At 38.6% G+C, this 18,690-nt stretch overlaps 2 protein-coding genes across 2 annotated transcripts; one reads left to right on the plus strand and one right to left on the minus strand.

Moving 5' to 3' along the window:
* The first annotated feature begins 3,579 nt into the window (after nt 1-3,579).
* LOC126805504 (PHD finger protein At1g33420) lies at nt 3,580-6,354 on the plus strand. The gene is made up of 4 exons (XM_050532279.1): nt 3,580-4,149; nt 4,245-4,581; nt 4,679-5,278; nt 5,358-6,354. The coding sequence occupies exons 1-4, from the start codon at nt 3,852-3,854 to the stop codon at nt 6,205-6,207; spliced, it is 2,085 nt and encodes a 694-aa protein (XP_050388236.1). The 5' UTR covers nt 3,580-3,851; the 3' UTR covers nt 6,208-6,354.
* LOC126805505 (vacuolar protein sorting-associated protein 9A-like) lies at nt 6,287-9,867 on the minus strand. Its single transcript, XM_050532280.1, has 6 exons — nt 9,660-9,867; nt 9,441-9,588; nt 9,193-9,363; nt 7,945-8,124; nt 7,108-7,411; nt 6,287-6,667 (listed from the first exon to the last, which is right to left on the minus strand). The coding sequence occupies exons 1-6, from the start codon at nt 9,776-9,778 to the stop codon at nt 6,429-6,431; spliced, it is 1,161 nt and encodes a 386-aa protein (XP_050388237.1). The 5' UTR covers nt 9,779-9,867; the 3' UTR covers nt 6,287-6,428.
* Nucleotides 9,868-18,690: the final 8,823 nt, after the last annotated feature.

An 18,690-nucleotide genomic window follows, 5' to 3' on the forward strand; every position in this document is an offset into this window, starting at 1 on the left:
TAGCATTTGACATATTGACTCAAAGTCAAGCATCTGAGTCTAGCAACATAGATGTTGCTGCTATGCAGTAGTTGAATCTGATGTAAACTTTAACGGAAACGGGTTCAATACACCTTCCATTTTAACAGTGTACGCACACCAGCCAATATTTATGTGACACGTGGTATTTTACAGTCTTCTATGGACAATTAACAAAGTGAATAATTTATTTCTGACATTAAATTCCTCTTTTTCCCCTTTTGTCTCTATGTTTCTTCATTTGACTCATCTGGTCTCTCTCGGCGACGAGAAGCGGAAGAGCCGAGAGTGTGTTGTTTGGAGATATGAGGGTTAGGGTTGAGAGAGCGAGAGAGAATCGGGTTTGGAAATTGAGAGAGAGAGAGAGAGAGAGCTGCCTGGTCCTCTGCACATCAAGAATAAGAGAAAGGCAAAACTCGTTCTCTTTCTCAATGATTCACAAAATAAAATAAAATGTTAGGCAACCACATGATGACATGCGTAGTCGAGAGCTTGGAGGAGGTCGACGCTGGTGACGATAAAATAGGCAAGAGAGCTAGAGGTGGTTGATCTCCTAGGTCTTGGGTCTAGTATTGGTGTTGGAGAGAGAGAGAGAGAGAGAGAGAGGGAGGTAGGTAGGTAGGTCATAATTGTGTTAATTTGCTTAAGAAGATGCAAATCGAAGACCCCTGCATGCACCTCAGAGGCAGTCTGATCATTGTTGCATGGTACCATCACAATCATTATCGCCCATCATCATCATAAACTCATATGAAGGAACGATCGAATGAGGGAGAATGATAAATAAGAGGGTGCTAAAATAAAATATTAATTTGATATTAAAAGTTGGAATCCATGTGTCATTTAAAGCATTAGATTGGGCCAGTTTGCACACAATACACTCTCATGTTTGAAACACCTATGCTTGATGCGAATATAAGATGGTCCACCCATAAACGCCAACTTTGCTTCTCCTCGGCATCCACAACAAATGGTGCCGAGAAACATGTCTATGAGGCATTGACCATGGTTTCATTCAAACAACATTTGTTTGAAGTTATGGATATTGTGTTGGTCAACTTATAAATTTATGAACATTTTGTTGGTCTCGAATTAATAATTTCCTTAATACAATGTTTGTGGGTTTAAAAAGAAAAATCAAAGACTACATCTCATGGTAGCATGTTAGTCTGTTGTGAATCAAGCTTACAACCTCTCATATACAATAAGAGACTTATGTGATGTCTTCCGTTTTGTGTAGCATAGTTAAAAATTTGAGGCGGCACAACTTATGCCAATAGACTTAAATAGTGTTTTACATATGAGTTTTTTTTTTGAATGAAACCATTTGGTTTATAAAAAACATGATCAAGATCAGAGTATCCATTACATATCCATCCACTACCATCTCCAGATATACAAGAGACTCTGAGCATACTCACATAATACATAGCATAGGCCTACTCTTTCTAAATAAAGCACGAATTATTTATCCTACAACTACGAACAAAGCATAATTGCATGACACTATTCAAACTAAACAAAAAAATAGCGGCGTGCTTGAGGCAACCCTTAGGTACCCAATAGCGGTGGACTAGAGTTAGCCTCCAATACACAATATCAATTCTAACAAAAGGGGTCTCACACCAAAACCCATACCCAATTACCAAAGCCAATCCATAAAAGACGCGTAAGGTGCATATCCACCGCTAGTGTACTAAATAATAAAAATAAAAGTATAACTAAATAAAAATAAAAAATAATTATAACCAAAGCCCGAACCCAATCACAAGCCCAGGCCCAACTCTACCCAGCAAGTTAAAAAAGGTGCCGACAGACCTCTCCCGTCGATGTCTCCAATGTCATTCCAAGACCAACAACAACGTTTCCACCACCTACTCATCATACCACCTCTATCTCCCTCAGGCCGGAACTAAGACGCCCAAACCAAGTCGGGTAAATCTGACCATATTAGGATTGTAAGGCTCCCAATGATATGGCCGCACCGTCATCACCCTCCGGCGATATCTGACACTACACCACTGCCTCAAACCTCCCCCCATGCCATCCTCGTTCCTTTTTAAGGTAGATTGATTCCAACCCAACCTATGGTTGTTGCTTGACATCTAAAACTTTCACAGGCATCCAAAGACGCAACATCATCACCCTTCCTCGAGCCTCTCGAGTTGACTCGCCATCACCGGACTCAATGCCCCTTTTACCCGTCCGACGACGAAGCTGCAAGGGCGTGTCATCAGACTAGATATACACTCGTTCAAGGAAGTCAAACCGCGCCTCCTAATTCCTCGAGTCTCTCACATGTCTTGATGTCATTATTCATTATATGCCAATCGTAAAGTTTTGTGCATTTCTATATTAATATTTTTGAAATTTACATGATCTTACACAACAATAGAAAAGAAAACTAGATGGAAAAAAGAAATAAAAATCTAAAACCTATAAATGTGAAGGTGCTAGAAACTTTAACTAAACTTCTCTTGTATTCATATATATAATTCCATATAAACCACACGTCGGTGGGGCCAGACACATAATTTTATGGGAACAAGAAGGTCCAAAAGTGTTGTGTATTATTATAACAAACTACTAATAAGTATTAGACAACAATTGAGTTTATAAAAAAAAACTCACTTCCTAATTTGATAGAGCAAATTAGGACAAAAATATACAAAATTCATTCTCACTACCACATATCATATAATAGAGCAAGCTGCCACATGTCATATTATATTTTGTTTTTTTTGTCCCTCTTTAGCCCATCACAATTAAGAGAATTCAAAATTCATTCTCACTACCACATATCACACCTACATGTGTATCTGCTACTATCGACTAAGAATGTCCATGCTACTGTCGACTAAGAAGCTACCTGCTACTGTCGACTGAGAAACTAGTGGTTATTGTCGATTATGAAACTAACTGTTACTATCTACTTAAATAACCTGCCACTGTCGAGTATGAAACTAGCTGCTACTACCGACTTAAAAGATGCTACTGTCGGGTGGGAAGGTATATGCTACTATCTAGTTGCTATTGTTGATTGAGAAACTAACTGTTACTGTGGTTTTTTTTTATTAAAATTTGAAATTTCAAAATTTCTAAAAAAAAATATGCAATATGGTACTTAAATGAAAACTCATGACGTAAGGAACAACTTTATACATTGGTTCACCTCCAAATTGCCGGTGGTTTGGCCGGAAACTTTAAATTTGTTGAATAAAAATAAAAAAAATTAAGAGAAATAAACTTGTTAAATTTAAGAGTGAAAAATTTAGTAATTTTCACGAAAATAATAGTATTTTAAACAATTCTACATTAATTATTTAATTAATTTTAATCCACTTATTTATAAGCTTGAGGTTATGTTCTAATTAATTCAAATGTTATCTAATACTAATAAGTAATTTTTTATTATTATTATTAGTCCCCGCCGGACTCTTACGGACTTTGGTTTTCCCACTTTAAATACAAAAATAAAAATTTGAAAAGTGAGGAAATCGATGAAGAAAAGAAAATAAATTAGGAAAAGGAGAGAAATATCAGGAACCGCCATACGAAACAGAAGCAAATACGGATTCCATATAAATAAAACGCAGCAGCTCATCTCTCAGAGATTTATCTAAAGCCCTCTTCCCATCTCATCTCCTATCTCCCCTTCCCTTGTGGGTTTAAGAGACTTGTGACAGTGAGTCCCTTCGCTCTTCTTCTGTACAGATCTAATTTGATTTAATTTAATCTATCCCTGCTTGTATTTCTCGTTTGAATTTCAAAAAACACACAAAGAGATAAAAATTGACACCAATACCAACAAGCTAAGCTCTCTCAGATCTACCATGGTTGTGAACGAGACGCCATCCAAGAGACCCAGGAGGAGGGTCACCGCAGATCTGCCCGACCTCTTCACCTTCCCTCCTGATTCTCCGGATCCGGATGGCTTTCGTGACAACGTGCGCGCCTTCCTCAGCCGCTACGCGCGCGTCACGCTCCCGTCTTCCTCGCTCTTCCCCTCCCTGCTGACCTGGCAGATCGCCCTCCGGGTCGACCCGGCCGTCGTTATACCCTTGGATATCGTCGAGGAGGACGTCACGCGCTCCAGGAGATCCGTCTACTGCGACCAGTGCCGAGTCGTTGGTGAGTTCAGTTCATTCTCATTTTTACTTTTCCTTGTTGTATATTTATTTATTTACTTATTTTAAAAGTGTATTTGGATAATGTTGGTTTGATAGGTTGGAGTGGGCATCCAGTGTGCCGAAAGCGATATCACTTGTTTATAAGAAGCAACGCTGAGAGCTGTGATGGTGAGACTCCATTCCAATTCCAGCAGCCTCTGGAGAAATGGTGCAACTCCATTACTGCCACCGCCGCCGAGGACACGACCGATGATGTCGAACAGTGGGCATATAACCAACTGCATGACAACACCCATCTTCTTCATGCCGTCATTCACTCCAATGGCTATGCCCACCTTCTCACCGTCAATGGTAGACAAGGAGGTTCCACCACTCTCTCCGGCCGTCACATTATGGACTTGTGGGATAGGCTCTGTCTAGCCCTCTCCGTCAGGTCATTATTGTTTTCAAACATCTGGTTATTACATTTGTGAATTGTGAAATGGTATACTGAATTGTTGTTGTTTTGCCTTATCTTGAGAACTGAACAGAAAGGTCAGTGTGATGGATGTATCAAAAAAGTATGGGATGGAATACAGATTGCTGCATGCAGTCACCCATGGCCGCTCTTGGTATGGAAATTGGGGGTATGAATTCCTGTCCGGGAGTTATGGTCTCACACATGACTCATACCACGAAGCAGTGGAAACTATCTCAACCTTGCCCCTACACCCTTTTCAATTCCAACCTAGAAAACCCAGGACTCGCCTGCAATCTGTCATTGCCTTTTACCAATCTTTCTCCAATGCTCAACTCCATACAACCAAAGATCTTTTTACATTTATGTTCAGTCTAATTCCTAAATCACGCGGACCTACTCCATCCAAGAAACCCGACCTTGACACTTCCAATGTTCTGTGCGTGTGGACAGCCCATGATGTCCAACATGTGCAACAAGCTATGATCAAGCTGCTTTCAGCAGTTCAGGAGCGCAGTTGGGTGTCAAAACGTGCTCTCAAGGGTGCATTATACAAGACTTTCACCCCAGAGCTTCTTGATTACTCCCTTAAACACTTGGGAGGTCAGTTAGTAGCCAATAACACGGTAGTTGACACTAGATGCAATCCTGATTCTACTGATGTTGAATACAGGTAAACTGCTGCTGTCTGTTTAGTTCAGCCCCTTTTTTACACATTTAATAAACGCGCTAACTTAAAAATATGGTAACAGACTTGAGCCATTGACCATCGGGAGATCCAAATTGAAGCCAAGTTTTCCATCTGAACAGCAAATTCTTTGTGACCTCAAATATTTGTATGATTTGATTCTCCACCCTGAAACCATGCTAAGATACGCACCTCAAGTGATGAGGGAGAATGTTGTTGGTGCAGCAACTAAGATTCTTGATTGCAAGCAATTTATCAAGGACCACAAGCGTGATAAAATGGAAGCGGCAAACCTGAATGATATTCACCTCTGGTGTCATGTGCAGCTTTCGGATCACCCAAAAGATGATCCTGTCTTGCCTCCAGAACTAATTGTACTACCCCTGAATGCAACTCTCGCTGACCTTAAAAACGAAGCTACCAAAGCCTTTCAGGAAGTATATGCCATGTTTAAAAGGTTTGAAGTGGAGGAGTTGTTTGGATGTGGCTCTATAAATGATTCAATTACTGCAAAACTGCTCTTTGGAACAAATGGCACGGTCCATTTGAAAGGAAAATGTCTGGCAAAACATGGTCTTAACAGATTCCGGATGGAGAGAGGAGTTGAAAGCTGGATTGTCGTTTGCACCTGTGGGACAAAGGATGATGATGGGGAGAGGATGATGGCTTGTGATACATGTGGTGTTTGGCAACATACAAGATGTGCTGGGATTCGTTGCTCAGATGAGATCCCTGCAAAGTTTGTTTGCCTGAGATGTATGAGCTCATACCAGGAGAAAAACCAGAGCACCTGTGGTTCTGCCAAGGAAGCTGATTATGCTCCTGTGACCAACACAACTTGCAGAGTGAAGGCAGTGAGAGCTGATTGTGCAGGCGTAGCATCTAACTTGAATATGACTTCTAGTGTACGTTGACTGTAGTACTATTGTAGACACCAACTACTGTAGTACTATTGTAAGGTAGCTTTGGTTGGTACTAAGATGGGCTGAAGAGTTTCCCGGTTTTAGGATTTCCTTTGTGACAATCCCCCATCATGAACGTTGTGTGTACATAGCAGTTCAAAGGAAAAAAAAATTATTGTAATCCAATGAAATTTGTGTCATGATTTGGTACCTGATCTAGCAAAATTACATCTTCACTCTCCATCTCTTGGACCTGAATTCATACCTGTTTCCCTGGACTGTGTGAATGCTACGTTTCTATCTTCTAAATTAGTGCATTGGTTTTCTATCCTAGATAATGAAAGCTGCCTAAAAGCTGTGCACAAGTTTGTATACTTGGTAACAACTTCTTTGTATACACTTAGCAATCTCTCCACATCACCAACTGTCAAATCCCCAGCTTCTTTGTCAATATAAGGGTAATTTGAACCACCTGTAGTGATCAATCATTAGCAATTTCAGATCCACTCGATGGCAAGGAGTGGAATGGTAAACCAGCATTGATGAAATGAAAGAGATAAAACTTTCTTAGAAAGATGGATGCATTCATCCAAATATGGTGCAGATTCCTTACAGGGTGAGACTGAAAAACAACTAAGCCCAGTCAAATTTTTGTAGCTAGAGTGTCAGCTAGTGTTTTAAGTAGTACTAAACCATTTATTCAATATATTGGTGGTTTCTACTACGTCTAGAAATATAATTTCCCAGAAAAAAATAAAACACACACACACACACACACACACACCACGATACTAGTATTTGAGCTGTGATTAAATGCTGTTAATTAAATCCTATACGGAATTAAGTTATAAGGGAAGCAGGTATGACCATTAACATAAATAAAAATGAAAACTGTTGTAGTTTGAAGCTTACCCCTCGTTTCTTTATCATGTGATCTCAATGAAGGGCCTGGATCTTCATGATCTTGGGAGGTTGTCATTTCTTCCAGATTGGGTGTGGCCTCCGTTTGTGTCTCTTTAATTGTCAGTCTCGCTGCTTGCATGCTCTCTTCAAATTCGATTTCATCAATGGAAAGCGATTTTGCATTTAACTCGGAAATAAATGTTTTAGCTGAGACGAGATTGGTGAGGTAATAAGCTGCTTCAGAGATAAGTTTTGCCTGCCTTCGATATAACTGGATAAATTTGAGGTTGGAGTGTAATTGTGGAGGATTGGCCTGTAAAATAGTGCAAAAGTAAAGACTTAGTATCTTCTGATATAGCACAATGGATGTTAACTATAAACAACTATTATATAGTAATTAGACAGCTCAAAACTGGAAGCACCAACTGCATGAGTAAAGTAGCTTTCAATCTGTTGATAAGCAATCCCTCATGCATCAGGCATAAAGAAAAAAACCAAATATCAATTCTCGGGTAATTATGAGACAATAATAACCATAAAACGTATATCACAAAGGTAATCAACATTTATTTAATTAAAACAAACAGAAATTTAAAAAATTTGTCAATATACTCGATTAGAAAGAACAGTGATTTGATAAACTCGTCTAAGATAAGAAAATAAAGACTATTAATACTAAGAACATGGACTATCAATATTAAGAACATGATATCACATGGGCACCCAGGCTGAGCACCAAATATAATAAAGACATTATTCTATTTGATCCCGCATAGGAACTAACATAGGAACCGAAGTGAAAAATGCACATGATCAATAAAATGGCATATACCAAGGAGAGCTTGCCTTGATCATAACGTATATAAGAACAGGAAGGAAGTCATCAGCTCCTGCTAGTACGTGCTTTTCTGACATAGATGCATTTAGCAGCAAATTGTTAATGACCTTGCAACAATTCATGATACAGAGAAGCTTCTCGCGAGGGGATTTGAAAGCATTGATTTTCTGCAACTCTTTTTCTGCAAGCTGGGATAAAAGAAGAAAAAAATTAATGCTAATGTTGGCATTGACATGGAAGAAACAATTGGCACTTATTGCCAGTAAATAGAGAGTTGATAATACACCAGATATATGAAGAAAAAGTTGAATATACAGTTAAAAATAACATATTTTAATCTACTTCTGTGGATGGGCGTGATCTTATTGAAACATATATTCAACAAAGCAGCAATGGGATGGTTAGCTATTCAAGGTTCTATGCAATCATTAGAAGCTTTTGACATTAATTTATTATCTCAAACTAAAAATTACATAAGCCCAGGGTGTCAGCTGCGTGGATGTATATATGATGTGAAATTATAACATATCCACCTTTAGCTTTCTGGATGTATTTATAGTGAAGAAGCTCTTTGTCTACTGCTGTAAAAAAAAAAATACAGCACTCTTCCATTATTTTAGCCTAACATATAATTTCGTTTTTTTTTCTTGTCCTGAGATAAATCATCCTTCCTATCCAAATTAGTCCTTTGGGACTCATATGTCTGAGTTGAAAATTTTGCATACCATATCACGCATATCCATTCATATTTCATTATCATGCAGGACAACAAGGTTGCTAATATAGTGTATAACTGATACAGGGAGTCAGAACTCCACTTTACGAATTAAGTTTTGAGTACCAACAGTTCTAAGAATGTTGTTAATGAACAGATCCACTCCAATTGAAAAATAAACATAATAACTAAACCAGGATAGCGTAACATGCCAAGAAATGCTCTACTCAGCCTTCCAGGTAAATATTGGTTACAACCATTACGATATAAAGAAACCAAAAGTGAGCATAAATGGCATTTCTCTTATGGTCAATCTAATTGTTTCAATAAGAATAAACGACAATTTTGGATCATAGCCATGAAAATATAATAACTGTAGTACCCTACTACAATGCACCATATTACAGCGAAAATAACCATGAAACAAACAGATAGTAAATCTAATAGTGCATATGATTTGTATAATACACAGAACTAAGTGAAACTCAAAATTGATGTTGAATGGCAAACAAGTTGAGGAGTGGAACTGCAGCATGCTTACCAGCCATGAAGCTTCATTGCGTAAAGCTAGCGGGATATCCAGATGCTCGGGCTTCAAGAAAGTCTGCAGCAGGTGTATTTTCTGTGAGACTTGAAGGTCCGTCTTAGCGTCCTCTGGAAAACAAGAAAAGGTCCTGGAGAACAATTTGGTCATGACATACTTCTCCAAGCCCTGCAAAGATATTTGCCCTTGTTAATTTAATTGCTTGCGATTAATTGGAGGACAAAGAAGAGAGAGAGAGAGAGTACCTCCATTGAACTGTCAACTTCGATCTCAGTGGCACCTGCCCACAAGGGATGATCTCTAATTGAATCTTCCATTGCGGCGAAGAATTCTTGAACTCTTTTGCCGTCGTTTTCAGGGTTCGCAGGGTAAAACGAAAACGATACAATAAAGCTGCCAAAAATCAAGAATTGTTTAAGTAATCGGAACTGTCTGGGGGATAGGGTTTGAGGAAAGTAGCGTACCTCTTTATGGATCGGACGAGATCGAGGGAAGCAGGGTTTCGCATTCGATCGAGAAAGTCGTAGAAGATAGCCGAAGACGGCGACGAGGAAGAGGAGGAGGAGGAGGAGGATCCCTCCATTCTCCGTCAGCTCCTTTTGATTGATCGGAGTGTCCCAATTCAGAGAGGATTGAAGAAGAAGAAGAAGCAGCAGCATTGTATGAGTCGTAGTCGTCGAGGCTAATAACTACTTGAGAATAAAAAGAAGGAAGAATGTTAGGTGGTGTGGCACGTGATATACTACATATTATGTATTGTATTCGGAAAACTACTGCCAGATCGAGTTTCAAAATATCGTTATCGGTAAATATATTGTTTTTTATTTAAGAGAGATATCGGATATATCAGGAATATTAGAAAAAAAATATCGTTTTTGTTTTGAAATTATTTATTTATTTATTATTGAATTACGTACAAATATATACAATTATTAATTTTATCTAATATCATAAAGAGCTTCTAGGTATTTGAAAAGACACATTGGTAAAAAAACTACAATACTTTGCCCAGGACATGCGAGTCAAATAGTACGAATTGTAATAGTTAACATAATAGTCATATATATCTTTTGAGCTGCCGACAGTTTCTCAGAGAAGTTAATATAAGGATGAATCTAACTCGATGATTGATCATATATTTCTCCAAACTAACCATAATCATAATAGGATAACCAGATTGATAGTTGACTTCATATGATTTGTTTGACGTCCCACTGTGCTCTGTGCCTAAACTGATAGAATCAAAATTTAAGACAATTTAAGTAACATCAGATTAAATATTTTGATCATCAATGACTCTTCTTATCCTCCTCCCGCACCTATTCTGATGTTGCATACCATGACCACCTGCTCTAGATCCATAATCCTCATGTTAGGTAGCATGATCAAAATTACTTTCACAACTAAATTGCTCAAATCCTCCACCTACATAAGATTGTCCATATTCAAACATTGTATCTCCACCACCTTGTCAACTTCCACCACCACCACCACCACCACCATCATCTAAACTATATGGAGTTGTTACGCACCCCCACATGCTAGCATTATCAGAATCATCTCCTGGGTCTCTAACTTCATCATTAATTCCAAAACAAGTTGCTTTTTCTACTACATGTGGAAGAAGGTTGTCATTTTCACCATCGAGGTCAAGGAGAGCACTGTCACTAATATGACTTGACTTTTAAGAGTTAAGACTTGAACATTCACTCCTCATCCGGATATCTTTTACGAAAAAATAAAAATTAACCGATTGAGAGACTACTCTTCTTGTCTTCTTTTTTATATCTCTCGAGGCACAATGTGATTAATTAATCAAAATTTCATCTCTGAGAGTCCGAGACATCGTCAAGTTAAGATAAAAAAAAATTAATGAAAATTTTCAAATATTTCTCCAAAATATCGAAGATATATAAAGATATATCGTAAATTTCGGAGAAATATCGCATATACGTGAAGAATATGATATTTTACCCCTAAGATATATCGATTTTTTTTAAAATGTAAATATCTGAGGATATATCGGAAATATCGGGGAGATTTTGAATCTTGGTCAGGATGCTAACCAATGTAAAGAAGCCCTGCCTTACGAGTTTACATGCTCTCCAAGTCCATGAGCCCATTTTCAGTGTAAAATGGTCATATTGGTCGTTAGAGAGCTTGCTGTCGATGTAGATTCACTGCCCACTACTTGAATACTATCTTATATAAATTACCTCCCTCCTATTTGGTATCCTATTACAAATATAAATAAGTAGTGTACATGATTCCCTGAAAACTAAATTTCCTATATATAACAGAGCTTAGGTAGAATACAATAACAACAAAGAAAAATTAAGCCTAACGCCCTTTCGTGGAATGATGGACAAACTTCCTAATGAATTAATTGAGAGGATAGGAAGCTGCATGCATACTAAGCTTTTTTTTAGCGAATGACTTCATTTAACAATCGACATGCACGACCACAAGGACCAAACAAATGGAGTGAGAGAATCACTCAAAATGCAAGCTATACTAACCAAATAATGGCGCATAAACACGCTTAATAAAACCATAGTTCGAAAAAAAAAACTAAAGCAAATACTAAATATAATAACGTTCAAACCCTAACTAAGTAGACTTTCAACCAGCTCAGGGCTAAGGCATCAATTGCGTACCCTATACTGGAGAAAGAACCCAAGGCAAGGGTGAGAAGGATCTTTCCTAGCTCATCTAGGAGAATACTCGACGTCGGCCTCCTTGAAGAGGCACATTGCATCACCAGCAGGCACCTCCGCCACATTCTCCGGTGGGTTAGCCTGCTCCACCACCGGCTCCACCGCTATCTTTCCATCCCGAACAAGCTTCGCCAGAGTCATTTGAAGCTCCGCCTCTGACTCCAAATTGAGTTGGCCCTTAGCAGCTTTGTTCGAGTTCCTCCGGCCTTTTGGACAACCCACTTTTGCAGGTGAATGATTGTCCCGCCGAATTCCTAACACTAAGCTTGGTAGGGGAGAGATTTGATGGTGCCAAATGCAGCCCGAACCTGCATTTCTTACAGGCGGTGCCATCTACATCCTCCCTGCGAGGTCGACCCCCCTGACACATATTTGGACTTGGGAGAGTTCGACATAACACGCACATGTACCTGCCTCTAAGCATTAGGAGATGACGGACCAGCAACAGGAGGCGAGGCAAGGGTTTGAGACGCCACCGCATTGAAAACCATGGATGGTGCCTGTTACACCGGCGGCTCAAAAATCAGCTCCTCAACCCTCTCCTCCACCACCACATGCTCATCTTCCTCTACCAAGTCCTCCACAGCTGTATCAACCTTTTCCAACTCCATAGGGAAATCTAATCCACCATGGTTAATCATCATACGAGTACAACAACAACCAAATAAATGCTCATACATGAACACCACCTCGATGATATCCTCTGGAGAGATGTGAAACTGGCGATTGAGGTGAACCGGAGAATGGAACGAGAGGGTTACACGAACCTTAATCACCCCAAGATGCATGCCATGCACATCGACCTTCAAGACTGGACCAATTGTCTCCCCGTTCAGCAACGTTGTTGCGACCGTCAATAGGGCCGGCGGAAGCCACTTGATCTCTACCCATATCCAAACAAAATTCAAAGGTACAGCCATGATATCTGAGAAGCCATCATAATCATTAAGAAGAATCATAACTCTTTGATAGCTCCAAGGACCACCATTTTTCACACAGTTGACATCACGTTGATGTTACTCGATTTCGTGCTATTGTCAACAAATATGATCGTCTATTCCTCAACATGAGATCAAGGTTCCCATCCAACCTTCAAGGTCATTATTTAGTCTACACACTCGTCAAGAGCATCATGTATCATCTTGTAGAACCAGCTTTGAAAGCTTCTGGTTCTAGTTCGAGTTCAATGTAATGGATTATTAAAGTCCGAGAAGTCGAACTTGAAAACCGTTGCCTGTTGTTTCATCCACTTTACACCACGTTGCCTTTAGAACCTAATTCCGAGTCATTTTTAGATGAATTAAACTTGTTTGAATTTCAGGTATTGGAATTAGTAATATGTTATAGTCTTCGTAACTCCATCAATTCCAATGAAGCCGAAAAACAAGTTGGGCATGTCCTCGGATCCTCAATGGCATGCGCTCATGGTGACGGGTAAGGCAAAACTATACTACGTACTGCTAACTCATCAGTAGTAGACTAGTAGTGTTGAGATTAAAGAGTGCACCTTATTACAAGATGGAGTCTTTGAGCAACACAAATTTGATCAAGACGTTATCTTTTACAAGAGAAAGTTCTATGTTGTTACAAAAAATGGTACAACTGTAGCCATTGGTTCCTCCTTAATGGTGACATAGGTCGCCTGCTCTCCAACAACTTGTCATTGCAGTACTAAGAAACTTGTGGAGTCACTGGAGGAACTACTTTTAGTTGAGTCATGGATGCAAGGTTTACAAGTTGCACGAACCTGATAAGCAATAGGTTGAAATGAAAAACTTGAAGAAAGATCAAAGTTTATTTGTAGGTGACTGCACTAGCTTTATTAGATAAATTTTGGGCATATCACATATTATATGATAATCATGCTTAATGTCATAACTTATTTCTGTATGGAAACAAAGACAATATCAAATCTAGTTCCTAATGATTTCGTGTAATGTATTATTATGGTAAGGAATCCTAATATAAGTCTAGAAGTAAGACTATAGATCAGCATTGAATCATGAATCTAAATAAGATGACTTAACTCACAAGAAATCCTAATAGAATGACTCTTATGGTTATTGATCTTCTATATATAGATGGTAAAGATCCTTGTTATTACTATAAATTATTGCATGAGTTTCCGTCCATTAAGAAAGCAGAGAGTAGTGACTAACAGAAGACTTTGCCTAGCACTTTGTGATTTCGGATTGAGAGCAATGGATGCTAGAGTTGTTGTTCATGAAGATGGTAAGCTATTCTTATTCGTTAAGTTTACGATTAGTTGTTATGCATATGATCTTTGGTTTTGTTCTCATAACATGTAATTGGATTTACATATGGCATCAGAGCAGTTATATGAGCACAATAATTTTCAATTTTGCATAACTAAAAATCATTTTAAGGTTTTTTAATAATGAAACAATTTTTTTTTCTTTACGGGTCGAACCAGTTGCAAACATGCAAATCCGGTCTCAACCCGGCCCGAACTCAAGAACAATAGCCCAGAAAATTCAGCCGTTGTAGTTCATAACATTTAGTTCTGGTTATGGGGAAGAGACTGGATTGGAAGCGGAGGAGACCTTTACGTCTCTTATGGGATTCAAAACCCAAATTGCTACAAATTAAGAAGACCAAAAGGGATTTGTTGCTGATTCAAAAACATTGTTTTACGCTTCCGCTAAAAACCTACAGCAAAATTAGGGAAAAACCAACTCAGGTTTTTCTGAAAAAGTTATTGATTTCAATTCAAGCATATTATATGTAGTGTGTGTGTATATATATATATATGTATAATGCATAAGAACCCTAGAGCACACCCAGCGTGCATATAACAGTAGCTTACAGACTTGAATTGTGGTTGACATGTTGTTCTTGTATGGTGGGGAAATTTCATTTTCTATGCAAATATATACTCTATGATTGAATAGCAATCTATGCATAAGGTTAAAATCTCCCAGTTACTACCTCACCTTCAACGGTGTACTAATTAATGTTCACTGGTTCAAACTTTAGAGCTTGGAGAGATTATGTAGAAACCTATATCACCATGAATGACAAGATATGATATTGTTTTCAAGAGGACAGATCTTAAACCCTAACAGAAGATGATAAACCGTCAATCAAAGTTAACCACAAGAAGTGGATGCATGGCTAAAAATGTGATTAGGCAGTCTATGTCTAAAAGCATTAGGGGATGTGTGGCTGAGTAGGAATTTTCTATTGATTTTTTAGAGGCAGTGTCAACTAAGTTTAAAGAAAGTGAAAAAGCTGAGATAGCTAGGCTGAACAATGAATGACATAGCCTTCAGTACTCAGGAACTTGTGGAGTTAGGGAGCACTTACTAAAGTTGATTAACATCAACAATAGGCTTAGAGAGATGATGGTGGGAGTACAAGACACTCTGCTGGTGCATCATGCACCACTCCCAAGCAGTTTTGACCATCTCAAAACTAGCTATAATGCTCAAAAGGAAAATTGGACTCTAGATGAATTAATAGCCATTTTTTCTTATGAGGAGGAGAGGATTAAGAAGCAAACCCCAACTATTTACATGCTTGAGAAGCCTAAGAAGAAGAAGTCACAACCTCATAACAAGCTAGCAACCATAGGGTCAAAGGAAAACAAACCATTCAGATTCAAGTGCTACTTTTGTAAGAAAGTAGGTCACATGAAAAAGGATTGAATCCGCTAAAAAGGACAAGGAATCCAAGAAGTGAGGATGTTATCTTGCATGTTGAAAACAAGATGAATGTGGCAGTAAAAACTATAGGCTATCTTAGGCTTGATGTGAAAAAATTCTAGTTTTATGTACCTTCCATGAGAAGGAATTTAGTTTCAGTTTCTCAATTGGTTAAAGTTGGATGTAGTTTTTTGATTGATAATAAATGAATTCTTATTTCTCGAAATAAAGAGAAACTTTGTTCTGATGTGATATTGGATGATTATTTAAAGTTAAATTGTTCAATGCCTCAACAAGAAATTTCTTTTGTTGAAACAGATAACACTAAATGTAATACCTGAGATTTTTAATCTCGTTTAACTGACACATTATGATTAACTAATCGATCGACATTTAAAATAAATGTCGAATAACGTAGTTTATACGTTGATATTAAACTACACGTCGCCATGAGCGTTTCCGATGCTCTAATTATTTTTATTGACTGTACAAATTATTTTCTTGTGTTTCAAAATGTTTTCACTCAAGTTATTTTTACGTGACTAAAACCGTAACCGTCAGCCTAACATCGATCAATTATAGCCCTTGGATCGATTCCTATATTTTAATTTGGGCCTATCCCTTCTAGGCTTAAGAAAAGCCTATTTCTATTCTCTATTTTCCCAAAACCGAGCCCAAAAGTTTAGCCCAAAACCCATTTTCATTTAAGGAAAAATGACCATTTTATCCTCCTCATTCTTTCGACAACTCAACTCTGTTGTCACTCTCTCTTCCTCCATCGAAAGTTCGAAACACACACCGATACCAGCTTCTCCTCCGCCTTGGGTCGCCGTCCAGCGAGGACTGCAACATGCATCTTCACCATCGTGTTTCCCTCTTCAATTCCTGCATAGTCATGTCTTTCGATCAAGCATACATCCACATCTATGATGCACTAGTACGGGTACGGGACACGGGTACGGATATGACATGATATGGGGATACGCTTTTTCTAGTATGTAGCGTTTTGGATACGTTTTGTAAAATAAGATTTAATATATAAATATATATATATATATATATATAAATTTTAGAATTTGATTAAAAATTTTCTAAAACTTTTTTTTAGTCTTGGGTTGCCCAAAACCAATTGGGAGAAACCCAAATCTTCTCTTTTTTTGACCCGAGCCCAAGTTTTCAGCCCAAAATCCACTTATTTAATGCCAAGATGGCCACGTCATCACTTCCTCTTCTTCTCTTCTACACAACAGAGAGAGAGAGTCTCACTTTTCTCTCCCACCGAACCACCATCAATGTCTTCAGCACTGCCTAGCACCGCCGCCAAGACAAGTCTGACTCATGAAATCCTATGAAGCATGGATACGGAAAAAATTGGGTATGTCCATGCTCAACACAAGAGAAGAGACTATTAAATGACTAATTACTCTTTCAAATCACCCAAGTAGGCAAATGAGCCTTAATACATCCAAAAGTTATGCATAAAACAAGTTGTCTTTTTAGATGACTTGGATCAGTTGCAATGACTACTTGGCTATGGTAGGATTGGTAGCTATATTTTTCAATTATAGCATATTTATGGGTCTGAATTGGCAACCGGATAGAACAGCATTGTGATAACCACAACTTCACAAAACAATAAAAACAAGACCAAATTGTGAAAGCATTAATTGAAACAATTAGTCAGATCAAGTAAAAATAGGGGATTGTGATCAAGCACTCATATAATGCTGATGGATTACAAAGAGACATCATGAAGGCCACTATGAGGCTCTGCCGATTTAGAAGATAAGGACAACTCATGTACTAGACTACCCTTCTACCCTTTACATTATATATATATGTAGCCAACTTATTACCCTCAAGCTTCTCCATCATAAAACTGACACCTGCTCCTGATTAGACGATCTCAAACTACCCTGCATCTTATAAGACGATCTCAACCTCTTTACTTCATTTGCCCACCACCACCTCTATCTCAATCTTTTCTTTCCAACCATACGAGCAAACCATACACTTGTTCTTGTTTTCTCCAAATCGGTGAGTGAAGCAGAGCAGAGCTTCCATGGCTCCCACGATCTTCTCAGGCCATTATTGGTAAGATTAATTTCTATTTCTTCCTCTCAATTCGATTCTACCCTCAGTTCCATTAATTGATGCTTAACTCGAGTTTCCTTTCACCACCGCCGTGTCACCGTTGATGTTCTCTTTCCTCCTCGGCATCATTTTGGAGTTCCAGTAAACTCAATTCATCCTTTAAGGTGAGCCCAGTTCTACTCTTACATCTCCAATTTGAAATTTCCTTTTATTAGCTTTGGGAAGAGTCTGAAACGTATCCAAATCGTGTCCGGACCGTATCCACTGAGTTGACTTTACACTACATAGTTATGATACGTTTTTTCGTTCATGGATACGTGTATATGGCATATCCAGACCGTACCCGTATCTGACACGGGTATGATACGGACATACACAATTTTTCCCGTATCCATGTTCATAGATCCACATTACCTCTAAATTGAAGATTGATGCCATGAGGTGAAGTTAGAGAAGTAGCACCGCCGTCGGGTTCCGGGAAACTTCCGAGCTTTCGTTTGAGTAAGCCCAGTCCTCCTACTTCACTCAATTCATCTTTCAAATCCTTGAGAATCGAATTTGACCTAAACCTTGTTTTCATGTTCTTCACCTTCGTTGTGCTCCGCTATCGATTTCCAAGCTTTGGGAACTCCGACAACTCGCTCATCTTACTCTTGGTACCTAATCCATATCCCTTTAATTTCCAGATTCAGTTCTTCATTGATTTGCTAAAAATCGAATCCTAATCTCTTTTTCCTTTTTTCACTGTTCTTTTCTTTGATTTGGGTTTCGGCTGAAATCCAGTTCCGCTGGTGACCTTTTTCTTCCTTACTCAACGACCTGACGAGGTAGGCGAGGCTTAGGAGGATTTATGAGCAGTAGCTGAAGCATGGAGAAGTGCACCTACTTGAGTTCCAGCAATGAAGAGTCATCGAAGATTAGTTCTGCGTTTCAGGGAATCACTGAGGTAGAAAGCTCAATCCTTTACATTTCTAGTTGTGTTTTGGACTTGTTGGGATGCTTAGAATTACTGTTTATGT

Source organism: Argentina anserina, chromosome 2 (assembly GCF_933775445.1).
Source record: "Argentina anserina chromosome 2, drPotAnse1.1, whole genome shotgun sequence".
Taxonomy (NCBI): domain Eukaryota; kingdom Viridiplantae; phylum Streptophyta; class Magnoliopsida; order Rosales; family Rosaceae; genus Argentina; species Argentina anserina.